This window comes from Neurospora tetrasperma (assembly GCF_000213175.1).
Source record: "Neurospora tetrasperma FGSC 2508 unplaced genomic scaffold NEUTE1scaffold_5, whole genome shotgun sequence".
NCBI lineage: Eukaryota > Fungi > Ascomycota > Sordariomycetes > Sordariales > Sordariaceae > Neurospora > Neurospora tetrasperma.
Genome location: NW_009799103.1, coordinates 3,125,896 through 3,144,401, shown reverse-complemented (window position 1 = coordinate 3,144,401; position 18,506 = coordinate 3,125,896). Strand labels below are relative to the sequence as shown.

Sequence of the window (18,506 nt, the reverse complement as noted above, 5' to 3'; positions counted from 1 at the left end):
TCTCGGGCTATGAAACTAAAACCTAAACCCAGAAATCCGCAAAAAATCAATGAGTAATTTGGTGCCACCCCCAGCCTCATACAGCAAGGTCTGACCAAGTTATATTTAGAAAAGCAAAAGTGGATCCCCGTGCGAATAGAGGTTCTCTTTAATAGTAGTTGAACTTAAATACTTTCATTTTATCTCAAGTTCTTCTTAAGTAACAAGATATATCAGGTATCTAAATAATAATAATTAAATTCTTCAGTTTTCATATCTTCCATGTCATCCATTCTCAATTTTCCAGGCCACGTTTACTTTCTTTGTTCACATTATCTTCTGTCAAATTTCAGCGCGATCCAAGCTGTGCGTCGCGCTCTTTGTTCCTGACACAAACATAATCGTCACCTCGCTCTCCCTTAAAAGTTTTAATCACATCTTTATTATTTCCGACAGGGTGTCCCTCGACTTCACTTACGCGCACACCTGCAGTCTCATCGTCTTCTTACCGCACTGATTCGCCACCCTCCATGTTTATACACCTGCCGGTGGGAGTATCAAATTGATCATTCACCTAAACAACGGTCGCTTCGAGCACCTATTCTTATTTCTTCAACTCTCGTAGCGCTTCCATCGGAATGCGCACCCATGGTGCGATTGCCTCATCTTCACAAGTTGATCACTGTAGAGTCTAGTTTCTCCGTCTGCTCAATTGTCTACCATGACAATCCATTCAGGCTTCGATCTGACTGTTTGCTTGGGCCAACTCGGGCAGATCAACACCACTGGTGTCATCCCCTCCTTATAACCCTAATCCCACGCAATCGCCACCCAACAGTGTCACTGACACCGCTCCTCCGTCAGCACATCTTCTCTTGTCTCCTGGTCGGCTTCGAGCTACAATAGGCACAATTACTCTGACACACGGCCAGGACACCAGTTCACTGTGCCATGATACATGACCCTGCATATATGTCAACACCAAGCGGTTGGGCCCTCGGGGTGTGACTTGATTGGGTCTCATCCCGGGTATCCAAGATCAGTGATGTGTCCCTGACTTCCTGTGCACCAACTACCACCATGTGCTTGGGAAACACTGTAGGATCATATCAAGTGGAACATACAATTGTGCTACTTTTCCCAGGTCCTGGCGCGACTGGAAAGCCCTTGCGCAGTGCCATAGATGAAGGGTATCGTACCCCCTTTATATCTCGGGCCGTGATACAGCAACCTCGGAGGCATACACACGGCTAGGCAGTTACGACATCTACTTTACACCAGGCCTGCTTGAGTAACGCATGGCAGATGGACCCTTTCAACAGATTCCCGTCAATCCATCACGTATGAAATCGGAGTACCTAGTTACGCATCAACCTCGCGATGCTATGCCATGCCATGCCATGCTACAGCCGCCGGAGATCTGGAAGCTCCAAGTGAGTGATTATCCATCCGACAGTATCGGATGCCGGCTCAGTTTGGCGATGACCAACGTATTTCTGGCTCACGTTCTTTTGTTAATAAAAAGACGAAGAGCCTGCACTAAGAACTACATTCTGCGTTGGGAAAAAATTGAGACAGTAGTCGGGACCCCCAATCGCATGGGAGAGACTTTGCCGCATCCGCTTTCGGGAAAGGCGTTTGGACCATGATTGTGATGGTCGCAGTCTAGTGCTGGCTGTGTGATAGCTTGGTTTCGGCCGAAACGATCTGCATGACTCTTGAGGCCGCAGACAAAGAAGGGGAATGCTTTGTTTTGTGCCAAAACTCCTTGGAAAGCAATGACCCCAGCCAATTGTTAGTTAGGCCTTGGTGTTCAGGAAAAAACACACAAAGGTCGTCAACCGACATCCAAGAACATCCCGAGGTCCCCATAAACAAATCCGCCGGGAATCTATGATATCGATCAGTACGTACTTGCGTTCGATATGTTATACAGTAGACATTCATCGCAGAGGGGCTTACTGTTGGAACTTGGGCTCAACCAATCAGACATCTAAATGTTTGATTCGGTACCTTATTTCCCGATATCTGGATGTCAAATACGTTGAGCCGTTCCAATCAATCAATTATATGACCCACGGACCTTGGCCGTCGCTAGTCATGCATAACAATCTACACCAGAGCCTCTCTTTGGCCGCTTCCCGCCTTCGATAGGACCAGTCACCACACGATTGAACCAGGACTAGCACAGTTGTCAACATATCCCGCTCAGGACGAGTAACCCCGATGGTCATACTTCATAGCCACGACAATACGACTTCTAAGGTTTTCGAAAACTTGTCCCGGTTCACCTCCGTACTCCAGTAGGTATCATCCGAAGGGATGGAATGGGGTCATGAGTATCGTGGGGTAAAATCCGGGGTTTGGCGGAGGCGGTGTCCACCAGTAAGACGGGTGTAACGTATTCAAAGGGATAAAGCCGTTGGTGTTGGTCATCGTCGGTCTTGGCTAACTTCTTTGAGCGTGGTTCTCCCGTGGTTACGCTTTTCAGTTTATTAGAGTCCTGATCAGTCCCTTGTGCTCCCGCCGCCCCTTTCTCTGATCAGCACGGCGAACTGCCGAAACGACTCGACTCTTGGATGACATGTCCCCCAACCCGTCGCTTTCACATTTGAAGTTGGAGAAAGAGACGAAAGCCTACAAGCGCACCTATCATGGCCCCGGACCGTCTCCGCATCCCCGCATCCCCGCACCCCGCAATTTTCGTCTTGCGGCCCTGCTTCCGGTCGGCTAACCATGCTCGAAGGCAGGATGGCTTGGACTCACATGCCCTTGATTGGAGGAACATCCAACTTCCTCTTCTGTCTCTCACAACGACAGTGACCGGCGACCAGCCGCCTTGGCTTGTCTTACAGTCTCACACAACCTTTCCACTGCCTTTTACCGCCGCCGTACTACTTGCTCCCTTCCTTCGGTCCAATCGAACCAATATCTTCTCGGCCCTACCAACGCCAGAACACAGCATGGACCCCACTTCCCCGGTTCCATTGCAGGCCAAACTCAACCCCCTTCCGGGGATGCTTGCATCCTTCGCGCGAGTGATGCAACATGAAAACGATTCCAGGCTGACGGTCCTCCTGGGATGAGGATTTGCTGGCTCTGTCTCGGGGAAAACATATGTATAAGGGGGACTCCCATTTCTCTCGGAGGATGGAAGAGACCAGCGTCTCTGTTCCAGGCTTTGTTTCTCTTCAACTCCTCGAGATATCCGTAGTCAGCGCAACTGCTGCGGCAAACAGTCAAGATGGGGCTCGGGCTTAAGCTACCGACAATCTACAATGTCCACCTTGTGGCTATCATTGCCACCTTGGGTGGTGCACTGTAAGTTTTATCCCAATCTTTCTTCTACCCAACTGGGCTGTCTGGTTACACACAAGAAAACAAAGGAAGAAATGACTAGATGGATGCTGACCACTCTTGATACTCCAGCTTCGGCTTTGATATCTCTTCCATGTCCGCCATCGTCGTAACCGACCAATACCTCACCTACTTCAACAACCCCCATGGTATCATCCAAGGAGCCATCGGCTCTGCCCTTGCCGCTGGCTCCGTCGTCGGTTCCGCCATCGCCGGTCCTCTTTCCGACAAGATCGGTCGTCGTGACTCCATCTTTTTCGCCTGCTTCTTCTGGCTCATTGGTACCTCCGTCCAGGTTGCCTGCAAGAACTATGGCCAGCTCATCGCCGGCCGTGTGCTCAACGGCTTTACCGTCGGCATCACTTCCTCCCAGGTCCCCGTCTACCTTGCCGAGATTGCCAAGGCAGAGAAGCGTGGTTCCCTGGTCATCATCCAGCAACTCGCCATCGAGTTCGGTATCTTGATCATGTACTTTATCGGCTACGGCTGTGCGTCGATCGAGGGCACTGCTTCGTTCCGGACCGCTTGGGGCATCCAGTTTATCCCTTGCTTCTTCCTCATGATTGGTCTTCCCTTCTTGCCTAGGTCACCCAGATGGCTGGCCAAGGTCGGTAGGGACCAGGAGGCCATTGCTGTCCTGGCTAACATCCAGGCTGATGGTAACGTTGATGACCCGAGAGTCGTTGCCGAGTGGGAGGAGATTGTCACCGTTATGAACGCCGAGCGTGAGGCCGGTAAGGGATGGAGGAAGTTCGTCAAGAACGGCATGTGGAAGCGCACTATGGCTGGTATGACTGTACAGGCTTGGCAGGTACGTTCTCTTGTTTCCCTTATCTCCCGTCCCACCGTCGTCACCAACCAGTTCACTAACATCCCCTCTCAACAGCAACTCGCTGGCGCCAACGTAATCGTCTACTACCTAACCTACATCGCCCAAATGGCTGGACTCACAGGCAACGTCGCCATGGTGACCTCGGGCATCCAATACGCCGTTTTCATCATCTTCACCGGCGTCATGTGGCTCTTCATCGACAAGACCGGCCGTCGCACCCTTTTGGTTTACGGCGCCTTGGGAATGGCTTTCTGCCACTTTGTCGTCGGCGGCGTCATGGGCGCGCACCACGACAACGTTCCGGAGGGAGTCGGCGGCAACGCCAACATTGTCATTAGCGTGCACAAGGGCGCGCCCGCTAACACGGTCATCCTGTTCTCGTACCTGCTCATTGTCGTCTACGCCTTGACGCTCGCTCCCGTCTGCTGGATCTACGCCGCCGAGGTCTGGTCGTTGGGCACTCGCGCTACGGGTATGTCCATGGCTGCCATGTCCAATTGGGTGTTCAACTTTGCGCTGGGCATGTTCACGCCGCCGGCGTTTGTCAATATTACGTGGAAGCTGTTTATCATTTTCGGGGTGCTTTGCGTCACGGCGGCGGTCTGGTTCTGGCTGTTTTACCCGGAGACGTGCGGTAAGACGCTGGAGGAGATTGAGATTCTGTTTGGTGATCAGGGTCCTAAGCCGTGGAAGACGAAGAAGGGCGAGTCGAGACTTACGGCGGAGATTGAGGCTGTCAAGGCGAGGAAGACGGTGGAGCACGAGATTGAAGTGCATGAGCATGAGAAGGTTTAGAGTGTGAAGGAGTCTGCGAGGTGCGGTGATGAGGAAGTGTTTGAGAGTGAGGTGGGGAGAACAAGTGTCAGTGCGGTTAGTTTTTTGTTAGTTAGCAAGATACCCGGAGCAGAATTATGATTATTGAGCATAAATCCACCAGTGTTTTGTCATTAACTCGTTTATTGTTGATCAGTGACTTCCTTGCTTTACTACGCATACATTTGCTTCCAGAAGTCTCATAATGGCGTCCATCTCCCGCCCCCCATCCACAAGTCCTTTTATTCCTATGTCCTCTGCTAGTTGTTTGCAATCTTGTCGTTATAATAGTGCATCTATTCCATCTGTTAGCCCAGCCCACTCGCGTCTCACACTACCACCATTACCATCACCGATTGAGAGAATATCAGGGTCAAAAAGAACTAAATAAGTATAAAAAATCAAGAAACAAAAGAAAAGAAGGAGGAAAAAAAAACCTACCGTCTGATCCGCACACCCGCTCGGCGTCTGATACCCATAAGCCCCCGTATTCACAAACAGCGCCCCCTGATCCTTTTTACTACACACCAACCAAGCCGCCACATTCTGCCTCTTGATGCTCGGTACACTCCACGTCAGCGTGTCCCCCTGCCACGCAAACGTACCAAAGGGGTTTCTAGTGGTATTGAACCACGTTGCCAGCGTCCTTGGCGGCGATGAGTTGGTCGGCGGTTCCTCCACCCACAGGTATAGAGGCGGACTGGACACTTTGTTGACTAGCTGCCCGTCGACAATATTGAATTGGCCTGCTGTGGTGTGGGAGTCGAGAATGGCGGGGCCGGGAAGGTTGGCGGGTTTGGTTTGGAGGTATTTGTGGTAGTTGGGCGGGACGACGGCGCGGATCCAGTAGGCGCCGGGTTGTAAGGTCGTTGGGGTGGGGATGGAGGATGTTATGGGTGGAGGAGTGTTTTGGGGCAAGGGGGAGGAGGTGGTTAGAGTGGTGAGGCTGGCGAGGAGGAGAGCAGTAGTAAGGAAGAGAGGGGAGAACATTTTGGCGGTTGTAGAATTGGACTTTACTCTTCTTGATTGATGGACGGGTAGCGGTGAATATAATGGAAAGATGTCGATTGTGCGATGCAGACAGTTCTGTGGCTCGCCTGAGGAGAATTAAAGCTTCTCATTGCGATGCTTTTAATGTCTGACAATATCTGCTCATGACTGACTTTTCACAGCGCGGATGAAAACCTATATTGTTCCGAAGTCAATGAGGGATAGGGCCCTTCCAGCAATCCATCTGCCGGTCATTTATTGGTTATCCTAGATTATCCTGATATTTTATTTTAGCCTTTCCACATTATACCGTTGTCAATAACCGGAGGATGGGCGAACTCGCACCTGAGGATTTCTGGTTCTCCGAGAAGCGGCAACCTAAGCAGTAAAACGCAAAGCAGCTAGAGCGGTTACCATTGATATCACTCTTACAGTCAAGGGAAATTACTTGGTTATGATGGTTATTACTACAACTTGCAGTGTAAGAAAGAACGATGGAGTAGTTGCACTTACGTTCCTTCTTGGCTATCCGGCCGGCTTGCCGTGTTGAAGCGCACCAAACCGGAAGTTGCAAACTATCAATGGACTGACACTACAGTCCCATCACCCACTCCGCATGGAAGGTTTTGTCGTCCCCCGGCCTTCTAGATTGCTCATCAGCTGCGTCCACTTCCCTTCTGTTCACTGGTCCTTCATTCGTGCAATGATACGAAACGTACATAAGCTGTATTGAGTGCCGTGAACCTCAATTCGATCTCATACCGCACGGCGGCTGAAGTAGAGCGGAATGGATGTCTCCGGTTAAACTGAGTGCACTGCAGTGGTCACAGTTGGAGGCAGGGGTTGACTTGGGTAACGGTGACACTCATGTTTCTGTTTCCTATATAGGGTTGGAAAAATTAAGACCAGTGATCGAGACCTTCGGCTGTTTTGATCTGGATCAACACATTTTTGCCTTTTCTCTCGAACTTCACTGATTGAATCATCTAGCCCAGTGTCTGAGAGTGTCCTTCAATAGGATTAGTCACCTTGAAATGAATTTGGCACGACTTTTGAGGGCCCCGACTACATGGTGACGATGAGACCATATGGGTTTATCACTTGAACGGTAGAAAGCAGCCTATTTGCTGTTGACTTTCTCTTAAGTGTTTCAAGGTAGTGATGAAAGCATGGCAGCAGCAACGCATTCCGTTACCACACTAGATATAAACATTACTGACTCAACCTTCAGTTAGCGTGACTTCAACATGTGAATAAGCAACGGACAGGCCTCCACCTCCTCCGCCTCTTGATACCAGCCGATATCCTGTAGGTTGAGGATTGGACTTTGTCATGGTTCCGTTGCGAACCCTTCCTTTCCTTCGACTCGAACGCTCCCACAGTCGGAGATGGTGCGTAAGAGACAACTCATCTTCTATGGGTACTAATGAAAGGGTAGAGGTAGTGCAAAAGTTCAGTGCAATGTGAGAAAGTGTTTGTGTGGTTGAAAGAAGGAAGGAAGGAAGTCTCAAATTGATTTCCTTGTGGCAGAGAATCCCGCAACATGCGCACGATCCCCCATCTATGTCCGGGTACGTTCACTAAGTTAGTTCACGACTTCCTCAGGATCGGAAACAAAAATACAAATTGTGAGCATTCAATTCGGAACTGATATATCAGAAAACCTCTAATTTCACTGGTATATCCGAGGAATCTCACGATCACCACAGGATTATCTCATTGACCTCTATGACCTTTTTAATTGTGATGTCGGCTATGTTCACGAACCGCACTAACAGACTATCTGTAGATTTGTTATTCATAGCGCATGACAACCCCCATATCCAAACGCCGACGCTCCATATATCCTGCAACCCAAAAGAAAATGACAACAAAAAAACACCAACGACATCAAACCATGAACATGCTCCAAATGAATGCCCCACACAATCAACAGTACCCCAAAGGTGTAACACCCAGCCTAAATGGCCTCTGCGCTTTCTTGATCCTCTCCAAATCCGGCTTCCACACCCCCTTCGTCCGTTCACTAAGCAACTTCAGCCCCGTCCCCTCCGTTAACCGATGAAAGACCTCATGCTCCTCGGGCTGTACGCTCTTGAAGAACAGAGGCTCCCACACTATCCCCCTCTCCTTCTCCTCAACCCTCATCCTCCTCTGCGCCTGCTCGATCCTCGTCTTCTCATTCAACACCATGCGCATATCCCCCTCCGCCATGCCCCTAAACACGCCCTCCCATGCCCTCCTCGACTCCCACGGGTCCTGCTCGGCCAGTGAATCAACCACAATCGGCACCGGTTGGTTCTCGGGCGCATCAATATCATACACCTCCACCGTCTCGCCCATGCGCGGATCGCGCACCGTCCACCCTCCTTCGCTCCAGCACCCCTTGATTTCATACAGCGTCTGTTTCGAGGGATCATCTCTATGAAACACCCGCGCTTCAAACGAGTTGCGCTTCCCCCGAATCATGCCCTCGCCCGTGAACCGGACCTCGGCCTGGTATCCGCTGCTGCCGATAATGGAATACGTGCCCAGCACCTCCGGGTACATGCACCCGGACAGGATGCCGCGGACTTTGGCGTCCAGCAGCGGAATCAAGTAATCCTCGTCAAACCGATCGATATGCAGCACGGCGTTGCCGACCTGGCGGATGTTGACGGTGCCATTGAACGTCATTTCGACGCGCGCGTACCCCGTCGAGCGGATGCCGTGCTCGGCGTCGCTGACGTGCATGGCGGTGATGGGCGGGTGGTGGCTGACTTGCTCCGAGACGAGCGTGGTGTTGCATTTCTTCTCGGCGTCGGTCCAGGACGCCAAGAAGAGCTCGCCCAAGAAGGCGTTGAGCGGTTTGCGGATGCTGCTGCTCTTGGAACCGGTAGAGCCGATGTAGAGCTGGCTGCGCAAGGCGATGAGGAACCAGCGCAGGACGAGGAGCATGCGCTTTTCGGGGTCGGACTCGAGCGAGGGCGCGGCGAAGACGGAGGGCCGTTGGGCCCAGCAGTGGCCTACTTCGACGACGGAGGACGGGGCCAGGAGGTGCGGCGGGCCGGTGATGTTGGAGAGGTCGCCTTTGACTGTTGATAGAAACTGGAGTGAAGAAAGGTGTGTTAGTGATGATGAGGCCTTGAAGCGAACAGTGCTAGCAGGCAGGTGGGTGGATGGGAAGAAGTGGAGGAATGCGTACCTTGGCGAGGTCTCGTACTCGAGACGAAACTGATTTGTGATCCATGGCGAAGAATTGAAGTTTTGAGGGTAGGTTGATTACTAGGCGTTATGGTGCGCAGCACAAAGGAATTGTTAGGTTCGATGGGGTTTATATTAAATCAAGTGATCGGCTCGTCGTTGACGTGTTGTATTCTTCTTCCACTTGGGCCTGCCAAGAGTGAGTGTCGCCTGCGCTTGTCAAGTGATCTTGATCGCTTAGCCCCGATCTTATTGTGCTTGTTGATTGCTAAAGTATCGGTTGGCGGAAACGGTACAGTGTGGACGAATTAATGTCCAAAGAATGGTGCTATGAGTTGATGTCGTCTTCGTTCAGTTGCTGGTGATTCGCCAAGACAGCATGTGTTAAGTGATGTGCAAGTCGATCTTGGCAGCTATTCCCGATTTTTGTGTAAGTGCGGGTGGTGATGCATCGACGTTGGTGCGAAAATCGAAGGAGTCAGTTGCTCAGCAGGATGCAGAGAAACAACACACCAAAAACAACAGAACTAAAAAGAAACAAGTGCTGTGTTTATTGTAAAGACACGTTTGTCGAACAAGAATCAGTTCGGAAGGAATTTCAACGCAGAATTATATCTAGGTTGGTAACTTTTATGCCTTGGCGACTCGTGGCTAAGGGGGATCAGATCGAGCTTGTTTCACATCTGTCGCGACATCTGTCGCAGCTCGGACACACGATAAGGAATTCCGTTGTACCTCGAGAGACTTTTAAAGAGATTGGGATCCCTAGCCAACTAGTTCAATATCTAAGCGTTTCGTCTTTTGCGTTGTCGTTTATACACTACAGTAGGGTGCGTAACGATCATCCAAAGTCTATGACTTATCCAAACAGTGACAACGATCCGACATCTACATAGAGGTATGTACTGTACCTAGGCATATTGCCTTCAGCATGACACAACCGTCGGCACATCGCTAATTCTCCTTCTCTTTGTACTATGCGTTGTGGCATTTTGACAGGTGCCCGAACGTGTTTCGGAAACCTTTTGCGACCTCCCGGATCGTGGGAATTCCGGGCGCATCGTGCAGATGTTTTGGTTGCTGATAAGATACACTGCATCCATGCATGCATCACTGATATGAGTGCCGCATGGGCTCTCGCTTGCGTGGTGGTGGCCTGTATGACATGAGAGAAGCGCCTCGGGTGACTTTGTGAAGAATGAAAAAGGGCTTAAGATGCACTCACCGTATTCTGAAGCGATTCCTTTTACCACTTCATCAATTATTTTTTCCTTTCTTTCTGGCTATTTTGAACCCCCGGCGAACAACCCCCAAGAGGTATTCGGTACGCTGGCTTAGTTGTGCCGGTCCGGGCGTGATACATACGCCGTCATCCATCCAGAGCGAGATCTTTCCGGAATTGACGTCATCAAGGTTGGACCCTGACACCCCCAAAAGCTTGAACCATTTAAGCCCCTGAACGCTAGGAACTACACCATGCGACAAGTTGAGTTGCTGCGCCTCAGGGGCAGAGGAAAAACACCCGAGCACAACTTGAAGCTCGACAAACCTCGAGGAAACGGAACACGGGAGTTTAACGCTGAAACAACAGCTTCACCATGTCGTGGGTGGGGAAGTCGACCAAAGTAGGGAGCCCCCATGGCACAAGAAACGAGTTTTGTTTTTGTTCGTACTCTGGTTATTCCGAGGATCCAAAGGCAACTTTGTTCGATTCACCAGCCACCATCCGGATGCTCCGGGACCTGTCGTTGTTTGCGTTCATAAAGTCGACTAGCTGTGGTTTCTGATGGTGCCCATCTCGCTAATCGTGTTGGTTCAATCTCATCCCCAACCGCCCGCCGGCCCGCTTGCCTGCCCGGGGCCGCATATCGAATAACCACTCAGATCATCTAACCCAAAATAAAAGAAATGATTCGGCACTGTCATCACTGCTCGGTGTTCTCGAAGTGGAAGAAAAACCAAAAAAAAAGAAGATGTTGTTGAACATCGGGAATTGAGCCCGACGTGGGGGTCGAACCCACAACCTTGAGATTAAGAGTCTCACGCTCTACCGATTGAGCTAGCCGGGCAGCTGCGAGCTGCCATTGGATGTTGAAATCCTGCCCAGTCGTACTCCTTAAGAATCATAAGCAGCCTCAGTCGGTTCTACTTGGATGTCAATTAAACAACACGATTGGACCTTGGAAGATGATTAGTATGATTATGAACAACTGAAGTTAGTCATTCCAACTATCTTTTGATTATCGTCATTACAATGCAGATGTGTCCGATAATGCGCTATATCCGCTTGTGCTATCCGCTGTCCCGATGGTAAGAGTAACCCCCCAAAAGCACCATAACGCCCTCTATCCCTCTTATCCATGATCTCCCAAGTCCAAGCCAAGTATTACACATTCGAAAAAATCTTCCTCATGCCCAGGTTATCCCAATCCGATATTGTTATAAGCGGACTTCTTCCTTACTTGAGCAAGTACATCTTTATGACCCTCGTGATCCACATTGTTATGCAACTGCTGCGGACCGAGTTCCCACACCCATTCTTTTCGAAGGTCGCTCTATAATTACCAGTTGCTTGGTACCTCCACATTGTAAAGCATACCCGACGTCGAGGACAAATCAACCATGATGGTCGATACCCTCTAAGTGCAACATCCGAGGAATGTTGTGCATGTGCTTGCGCGCCTCCGCACACGAGAAGCGCACCTCCGCACCCGAGAAATGCGTGTGTGGAGTGACGGCCACTTAAAGCCAGCTTGACGCAGGTCATGGGGCGATGGCCGCTATAATTCAAATATGATGCTGTTTTTTTTTGTTTTTTTCTTCGAATGTGCCCATTTAGCTAGAGAGGTTCGGCCACTGGATCTTGTCGCAGACCTTCTCCCTTTCGGTCCACTCCTTGATCTTTTCAACATCCCAACCACTGATGCTTTGCTTGGCCCCTTCTTTCTTCGGTACCGGCTTGCCCAGAATGAAGGACCTATGCATGGCACACTTTCCATCCTCGTACTTGTATTGCACGCAGTCATCGGGAGGCAAGCTCTTGCACGCCGCTTCGCAGTCGGAGGCTGATCGGTGGGCGACCTTTTCGAGCTCGTTGTATTCGTTCGCCGGCTTCATGCGATGGAGGGTGCCCTCGTCCCATTGTTTTGCGGAAATGTCGACATAGAAACGGTCGTCGGACTTGTTATCCCAGTCAAGCTGCTCGCGCTTGAGCTTGGGTTCGAGATATTCGTGATAGATGTCCTTGATGAGAAGGGGTCGCGGCTTTCCGGATGCAATTTGCTCTCTGCGGAAGCGGCGCTCGAACTCCCAAAACGTGTTGATCTCTTCGCTATTCATGTGGTGCATCGTCACGATTGGGTGGCACCAATGCCAGGGACCAAACGGAAGCGTTGCGGGCTTCTCGCCGTTGATGGTCGGCCACTGTGAAACACCTTGGTTAGTACATTGAATCTATTCTCAATTCGTGCGCACAGAGAAACTCACCATTTGTTCGACAGAGACATCAGCGTTATCTTTGAGCGCCAAGGCAAAAACGTAGTCTCCGCAGCATTCACGCTTTGCGCGCAAGTCGTACTTTTGTCCCACGCCCGGATTCTCGTCGACGAGCGCCTTCATCGACGCCTTGCTGACGATATAGCCCGACCCGCCATGACCGAATCTGAAGCCCTGGATCAAGGTGACACTGCCAAGGTAGTGCTTCTTGTTCGGGTTCAGTTTGCCTAGCCAGTGTACCAGGTTGGGCCACAGGACATATGTGTCGGCGTCTACAAAGACGTACCAGTCGTAGCCTGGGCGCATCTTATACGTCTGCTCCGCCATGTGGACATTTTTATACTTGTCGAGATTCCAGCCTTCGGTCGCGGGGTTGCCCTGCTTGTTGCAGCCCTCGACATCAACAGGGCACGCCTTTTGGCGACGGTACAGGTCAAAGTCCGAGTTCCCCTCCATGGCCTCGGCTGACACGTTGGACAAGCTGTCGTACACCGGGTATCCACCAATCTTCTGTTCCATGTCGCTAAAGATGAGGAAGTCGGGTACACATTTGAGCACCGTCATAAGTTGAGTGGGCACGCGGTTGAAGGATTCCGACGCGCCCGTCTTCATGATAACCAGAATGTTGTCGGGAATCGGGTAACCGGCGCAGTCTGGGTTCTCGGAGGGATGTGGCCTGGGGCCAGGACCATTGTGTCCCGGCGGTGGGGGAGGGTGGTGACCATGGCCACCAGACTGGTAGAGAGGGTCGTCAATGGCAGTCCAGCCGCCAAGACGCCTCGAGGTGGCCAGAAGAAGAAGCAGACTGAAAGCCGCACATAGGGCGATGGTGATGGATTTGCGCGTGAACATCCTGGGCAGCGTGGGGATGAAGCAGAGGTTGTCTTGGCCACGACGGGGCGTCTTGATCATTTGAAGGGAAACAGATCAGGTCGCGGGCGCAGAAAAGAAAGATTCAGTCGCGATCAAGAGAGAGTGCAGACGTCATGCCACTCTCGAGTTCCCCATGGAGCTGAATGATCCACCAGGTTCGACGATCGCCTGGAGAATCACGAAGAGGTGGGTGGAGGTGTATCTTTAGTGCCTTGAGTGGAGGGCAGCAGGGGCGGCGAGTGGAATCGGGATCAAGTCAGTCTCCTGTGATCGCGTAAGCCGGGGATCCCTCCAGGTGGGCTCGGCAAGGTTCAAACCTCAGCGCCGGACTCGCGGAATGCAGGGTTGGTTGCAGGGCGGCTAAAATAAGGAATGGAGAAGCGTGGGAAAAGGTGGCAGGGTAGACGCTAGACAGGGCTGAAAGAGGAATTAATGAGCGACTAGAGATACCAAATACGAGCCCACCATACCGGGACCCGTTCCTGAGTGGTAGCATGGAAAAGTTGGGGATATCAATGGCTCAAAGACACCAGCTAAACGGATGGAAAGAAAAAAAGGAAAAAAATGGGAAGTCCAATGTTGGGGGCTTTCATGCCGCCATGTTGCTTGTTCGAGATGGCAAACCAAACAAATGTCAATCGGTAAGGTACCTAGGTATCTACCTCAGGTAGGTGAAGCAGACTCGCAGGTAGAAGGACCTGCAACGCAGGAGGAGGAGGCAAAGGAGGGAGGGGAGGGAGGGGCGGTGTCGACTCGAAAGGGCTCTGACATGTCATGTCTCTGATCGGAGGTTGAATGGAGCACACGGTAGAGTAAATGAAATAAGCTGTTTTTGTTCTGTCTCATCGCATTGGGTCGTGGTATGGTGGCTCTTCCCTGCTAGAGCCTGAACGGGAAACCCAGGGTAAGCACAGGACGCCATGAGATGGGATGAGTCGTCCTAATCGAACCGACACGCCGGAATACGTCTTGGTCTGTGGAAAAAATGCGCAGGCTTGGGATGCATAAATCGACCGTGACATACCTACTCGGAGATACTTGGTTCTACAATACTAGTACCTATCGTGTTCTGGTCAATCTGTTGAGAAACTGTAGTGAAGGGAACAACTGAAGATGAAATCCCAGCATCGGCTGGCGTGGGATTAAGCCGAGGTACCTCTCCTACTAATGCCGCAGCATTGCCAATCAAGGCATGGGCAGCAATGTGGCTGCCGTTTACTGCTATGATTCGCATGCAATCGCCAGATACTTGGATGATCCCCTCTCGATCCACTAAAATTCCCGGGCAGACTCTCAGGGGAAAGCAAGGCAAGAATGAAGATCCCGAGGCCGTTTTAAACCGAGTGCTTGTTTCAGGACGAATGTAACTGTTGATCGTGTTGATGCTCATCAATTCGATGTTACACTCTTCATTTAGAATGACAATTGCGCGATAAACCAACCTGACGATATTCAGGGAGCTCATATTCCATCCTCTTCGTCCCTTCTCTCTTTTGGAGATTGCCCTGCCCTGGTGCAATGGAGATGGATGTTCTAACGCAGATGCAACCGTTCCTCGGCAGGCCCAGGGTCCACACCCACCCCGCGGCCACTCCTGCCAAGCAAGCCGCCAAGCTGTCAGACATCCGTGGGTTTCTTTTCCATTTCAGGAACGACTCTAGAACTTGGTATCCATATCGTATTCCGAGACAACTACATCTACGAGTCCAGAAGAGCATGATAAGAGGTATTGAGACATACTCTTCAACTTGAGACAAACATGATGCCTTGATCAATGCTTTGCGTTATGTGAGTGTCTTCCAGCTTCAATTTCCACATCAGACTTTTGTGAGGGGATATCCCTGCAATTGGCCAAAGCCGGAGAAGGTCTGGACTGCACCAAAAAGGGGGCACATATGCGCCATCATTTTGATGGTGTCACGTGGCTGCTTCCATCCATCACACAACCACAGGACGCTATCTAGGCCTAGTCCAGTCAGAGTTCGATGCCATCCTGACAAGAATACATACATAGTAGGTAGGTATGTACGAGCGGTAGAAGCACAACGGTCAACAAGTTTCCACTCACATCAGCGAGGTTCATCGCCATAAAAACCTGTCGTCTGCAAGGAGGGCTCGGGAGGCCGTGTCAACAACCTCCAAAGACAAAGGCGGGCGCTAAGCTGCATCAAGTTGGATACCAACCCAACTTCATGACCACCGCCGCCGCCATGCTTTTGAGATCGATGTTGGAGCGGCTTGGCCAGGCAGCCACATCTCCCGTCGAGACAGTGAGGAACCAACTGATTGGAAGAGGCCCGTGCTAGGTACCTAACCGAACCCGTTAGTGGGCAGCCTAGACCGTCATGGCCCCAAGCTTCAGGGCAACGCTAGTGACGCTGGGCAACTCTAAAATCCCACACCCCAACGACACTTCTTGGCTTCATCCGGCGACCATGATGAGGATGTGATCCATGAAAGGGTCTTCCTAACCTGTTTTCTATGCTGTGCAGAAAATGGTTTCCAAAGAGTTAGAGGGTTTGGGCGAAGATTGTCCTTTGTTGTATCGTCGAAGCAGCATTTGCAGAATGACCGACAGTCCCTGATGCGCCAGCTAACAACATCCCAACAGTAATGGCAACGAGGACGGCGACAAAATAGAAGAACATGAATCGACATTACATATCACCACCACAATTACACTACAAGCAATAGCTGAGCAGCGTCGAGATCCCATTCCACCCATGTAGGCCCGGTCTTGGGTCATCGAACTACCGATCTAGATGGCGGTTACAACACCCGTTAAGACAAGGGCAACTATCAAAGCCCACATAAACTTTCCCCTGCCCATTCCTGCATTCTTCGCGGCTATCCAATTCGTAGTGTTCGGCGCCTTAACGCAAGACAGCCAGCCAGCGCTATCATGAACCTCACCGCTAGAAGAGAAGTGTGTCCACGTTATCACCACCGGCCATACCACGCGCTCCATAGCCACAAGCGCCGAGGCGTTGTCTTTGCCAGCTGGAGCCGAAGCCCCCGCAAAGAAGGAATACCGTCGATTGCTTTGATCAAAGTTGCTGCTATCGATCTCTTGAAGAAGAAGAAGAAGTCATCATGTTAGCACAAAATCAGCATCTAGTCCAAGGTATATATCTCGACACCACCAGGTCCACGCCAGTGGACATCAACACATCAACCCAAGGTGGAAAACTCACCATACCCAACCCCAATCGTCCCCCCGAAATACTCCAAACACGCATCAGGAACCGCCAAACTCCCACACGCCCCTAGATCATCCTTGTCCTTCCCAGTGTTATTCGCCACGCTATTAATCTGTAGCCCTTGAATACACTCACTCGGCAGCAACGCCGCACAAGTGCCGTCCAACCTCGCGGTCTGCGCCGTCTCCGTCGTCTCGTCCGATAGACCCCCGGTAAACACGATGGCGCACACCCTCCAGCTTTCGGCGTCTAGTCCTTCCTGTCGGTGGGTAGAAGGAGGCACAAGCGACAGGACTGCCGCCTCGGTGAATTTGCTCTTCTTGTCTTTTGCCGATATGGAGGAGGAGGAGGTGTCGGATGCGTTGGTCAAGGGTATGTTGGCTGCCACGCTGATGGAGAGATACCACCCGGGAACTTCACTGCCAGTGGCGTCGGCGGGGCCGGCGGGGATGGAGGTGTTGTAGCCCGTGGTTGGGAATGAGGCGTTGGAGACGGGGTGGGCGATGGCGAGGGCGAAGTCGGAGGGCGGGAGGCCGAAGGGGGGGTTGGAGGGGGAGCCGATGGTGAGGGTCAATTGGGCTGATGATGATGATGATGATGCCACAGCCATGGAGACGTGGAAAACAAGGCTAAGGCTGAAGTTTAAGAGGTTCCTAGTGGCCATTTTGTGCAAGACAGAGTTCGTGATCTTAGGTGTTCGTTGACATTTTCTCTGCAAGGAAATTGTCCTGGTGGGGACAGGGCAGATTGAGGAGGTGCCTCTAGGTATACACGAACGTGAGAAAGAGGAAATGCAAGGCGCGCGCAACCAAGCAAGCTTCCATAAGCTCCGTCGTGCCTGCTAGAAGCATACCTGCTGCATCCCCAAGGCAGCTCACTTCACTTGTTCCCATACTAGACCAATGACATGGACCCAAATGCAATCATTTTTGATGTTCGATGACAGAACCCGTCCATCCATGGGGTAAAAAAAAGGGGGCGGGCTTTCTAGAACGGAACTTTGAAACGGGGGGGTTGATAGATGCGAATGACAGTAATCCCACCTACGAGCAACTTCTCAAATGTTCCCAAGGCCAGGAGGCTTGAGTGATGACTGGAGTAAGTTACCAAAGATGATGCGGGGCCAAGCCAGTGCTCGGTACAGCTCCGTATTCCGGGCTCCATATCCTCCGATCTCCGCGCCGCCATCCGGGCCGAGTGCAAATCCCATGTCCCGGTTTCAGGCTCCGTTTGTTCGAACTCGGGCTCGATCGTCGGAATACCTTCGACTTTGTTTTTTCTTGCTGTCTGAGTACGAGTTTAATAACGCAAGCCAAGAAACATGTTTGACCAGATGTCGATGTGGTCTAATCTCAGTCCAACCAGACCGATTAGAAAAAGCTAGTTAGCGGTTTACACTTTTGGAAAAGCCACCATTACTTACTTATGCACAGTCTCTTTTTATATACTGTGAGAGTTGGGACACTCCGAAAGTTGAAAGATGAATGACATCGCTGATCCGGTAGGTAGGTACCACAACGCAACGGAAGATACTTGACAAATAATTTCTTCAGATAGCTCCTATTCCTGTCTTGTCTCTGGTTTCTCTATTCATCTTCTCGATGTCATGTGCTGTACATATTTTCCCTTGTGTCATCACTCGGCGTATGTTTGGTGCTCCAGCCGTACGTACGCTAGGTGAACAAGAGTAACAGAGCTAGCGGGGATTGGAGGTATTTGTAAAAGTAGGGCAAATTCTCTCACAAAATGTATCAATAACCAACCAGCGCCAGTGGTTTAGTGGT

General features: G+C 51.1%; 6 protein-coding genes across 6 annotated transcripts; 1 reads left to right on the top strand and 5 right to left on the bottom strand.

Moving 5' to 3' along the window:
• Nucleotides 1–3,235: 3,235 nt before the first annotated feature.
• On the top strand, nt 3,236–5,113 carry NEUTE1DRAFT_67769 (uncharacterized protein; the record flags this gene model as incomplete). The annotated part of the gene is made up of 3 exons (XM_009855265.1): nt 3,236–3,300; nt 3,409–4,147; nt 4,223–5,113. 2 exons carry the CDS (start codon nt 3,431–3,433, stop codon nt 4,961–4,963), a joined length of 1,458 nt encoding a protein of 485 aa, XP_009853567.1.
• Nucleotides 5,114–5,241: 128 nt separating this feature from the next.
• NEUTE1DRAFT_33481 (uncharacterized protein) lies at nt 5,242–5,866 on the bottom strand (the record flags this gene model as incomplete). The annotated part of the gene is made up of 2 exons (XM_009854409.2): nt 5,242–5,277; nt 5,423–5,866. Coding segments are annotated over 2 exons (480 nt in total), but the record flags the coding sequence as incomplete, so codon positions are not given.
• A 1,996-nt stretch (nt 5,867–7,862) lies between these two features.
• NEUTE1DRAFT_131450 (uncharacterized protein) lies at nt 7,863–9,236 on the bottom strand (the record flags this gene model as incomplete). The annotated part of the gene is made up of 2 exons (XM_009855264.1): nt 7,863–9,058; nt 9,156–9,236. 2 exons carry the CDS (start codon nt 9,198–9,200, stop codon nt 7,901–7,903), a joined length of 1,203 nt encoding a protein of 400 aa, XP_009853566.1.
• Nucleotides 9,237–11,989: 2,753 nt separating this feature from the next.
• On the bottom strand, nt 11,990–13,501 carry NEUTE1DRAFT_47843 (uncharacterized protein; the record flags this gene model as incomplete). The annotated part of the gene is made up of 2 exons (XM_009854510.1): nt 11,990–12,577; nt 12,641–13,501. The coding sequence occupies 2 exons, from the start codon at nt 13,499–13,501 to the stop codon at nt 11,990–11,992; spliced, it is 1,449 nt and encodes a 482-aa protein (XP_009852812.1).
• Nucleotides 13,502–13,861: 360 nt separating this feature from the next.
• NEUTE1DRAFT_117901 (uncharacterized protein) lies at nt 13,862–14,170 on the bottom strand (the record flags this gene model as incomplete). The annotated part of the gene is made up of 1 exon (XM_009855263.1): nt 13,862–14,170. A coding segment is annotated over one exon (156 nt), but the record flags the coding sequence as incomplete, so codon positions are not given.
• A 2,151-nt stretch (nt 14,171–16,321) lies between these two features.
• On the bottom strand, nt 16,322–17,601 carry NEUTE1DRAFT_124132 (uncharacterized protein; the record flags this gene model as incomplete). The annotated part of the gene is made up of 3 exons (XM_009855262.1): nt 16,322–16,369; nt 16,479–16,591; nt 16,858–17,601. The coding sequence occupies 3 exons, from the start codon at nt 17,384–17,386 to the stop codon at nt 16,322–16,324; spliced, it is 690 nt and encodes a 229-aa protein (XP_009853564.1).
• Between the last annotated feature and the right edge of the window lie 905 nt (nt 17,602–18,506).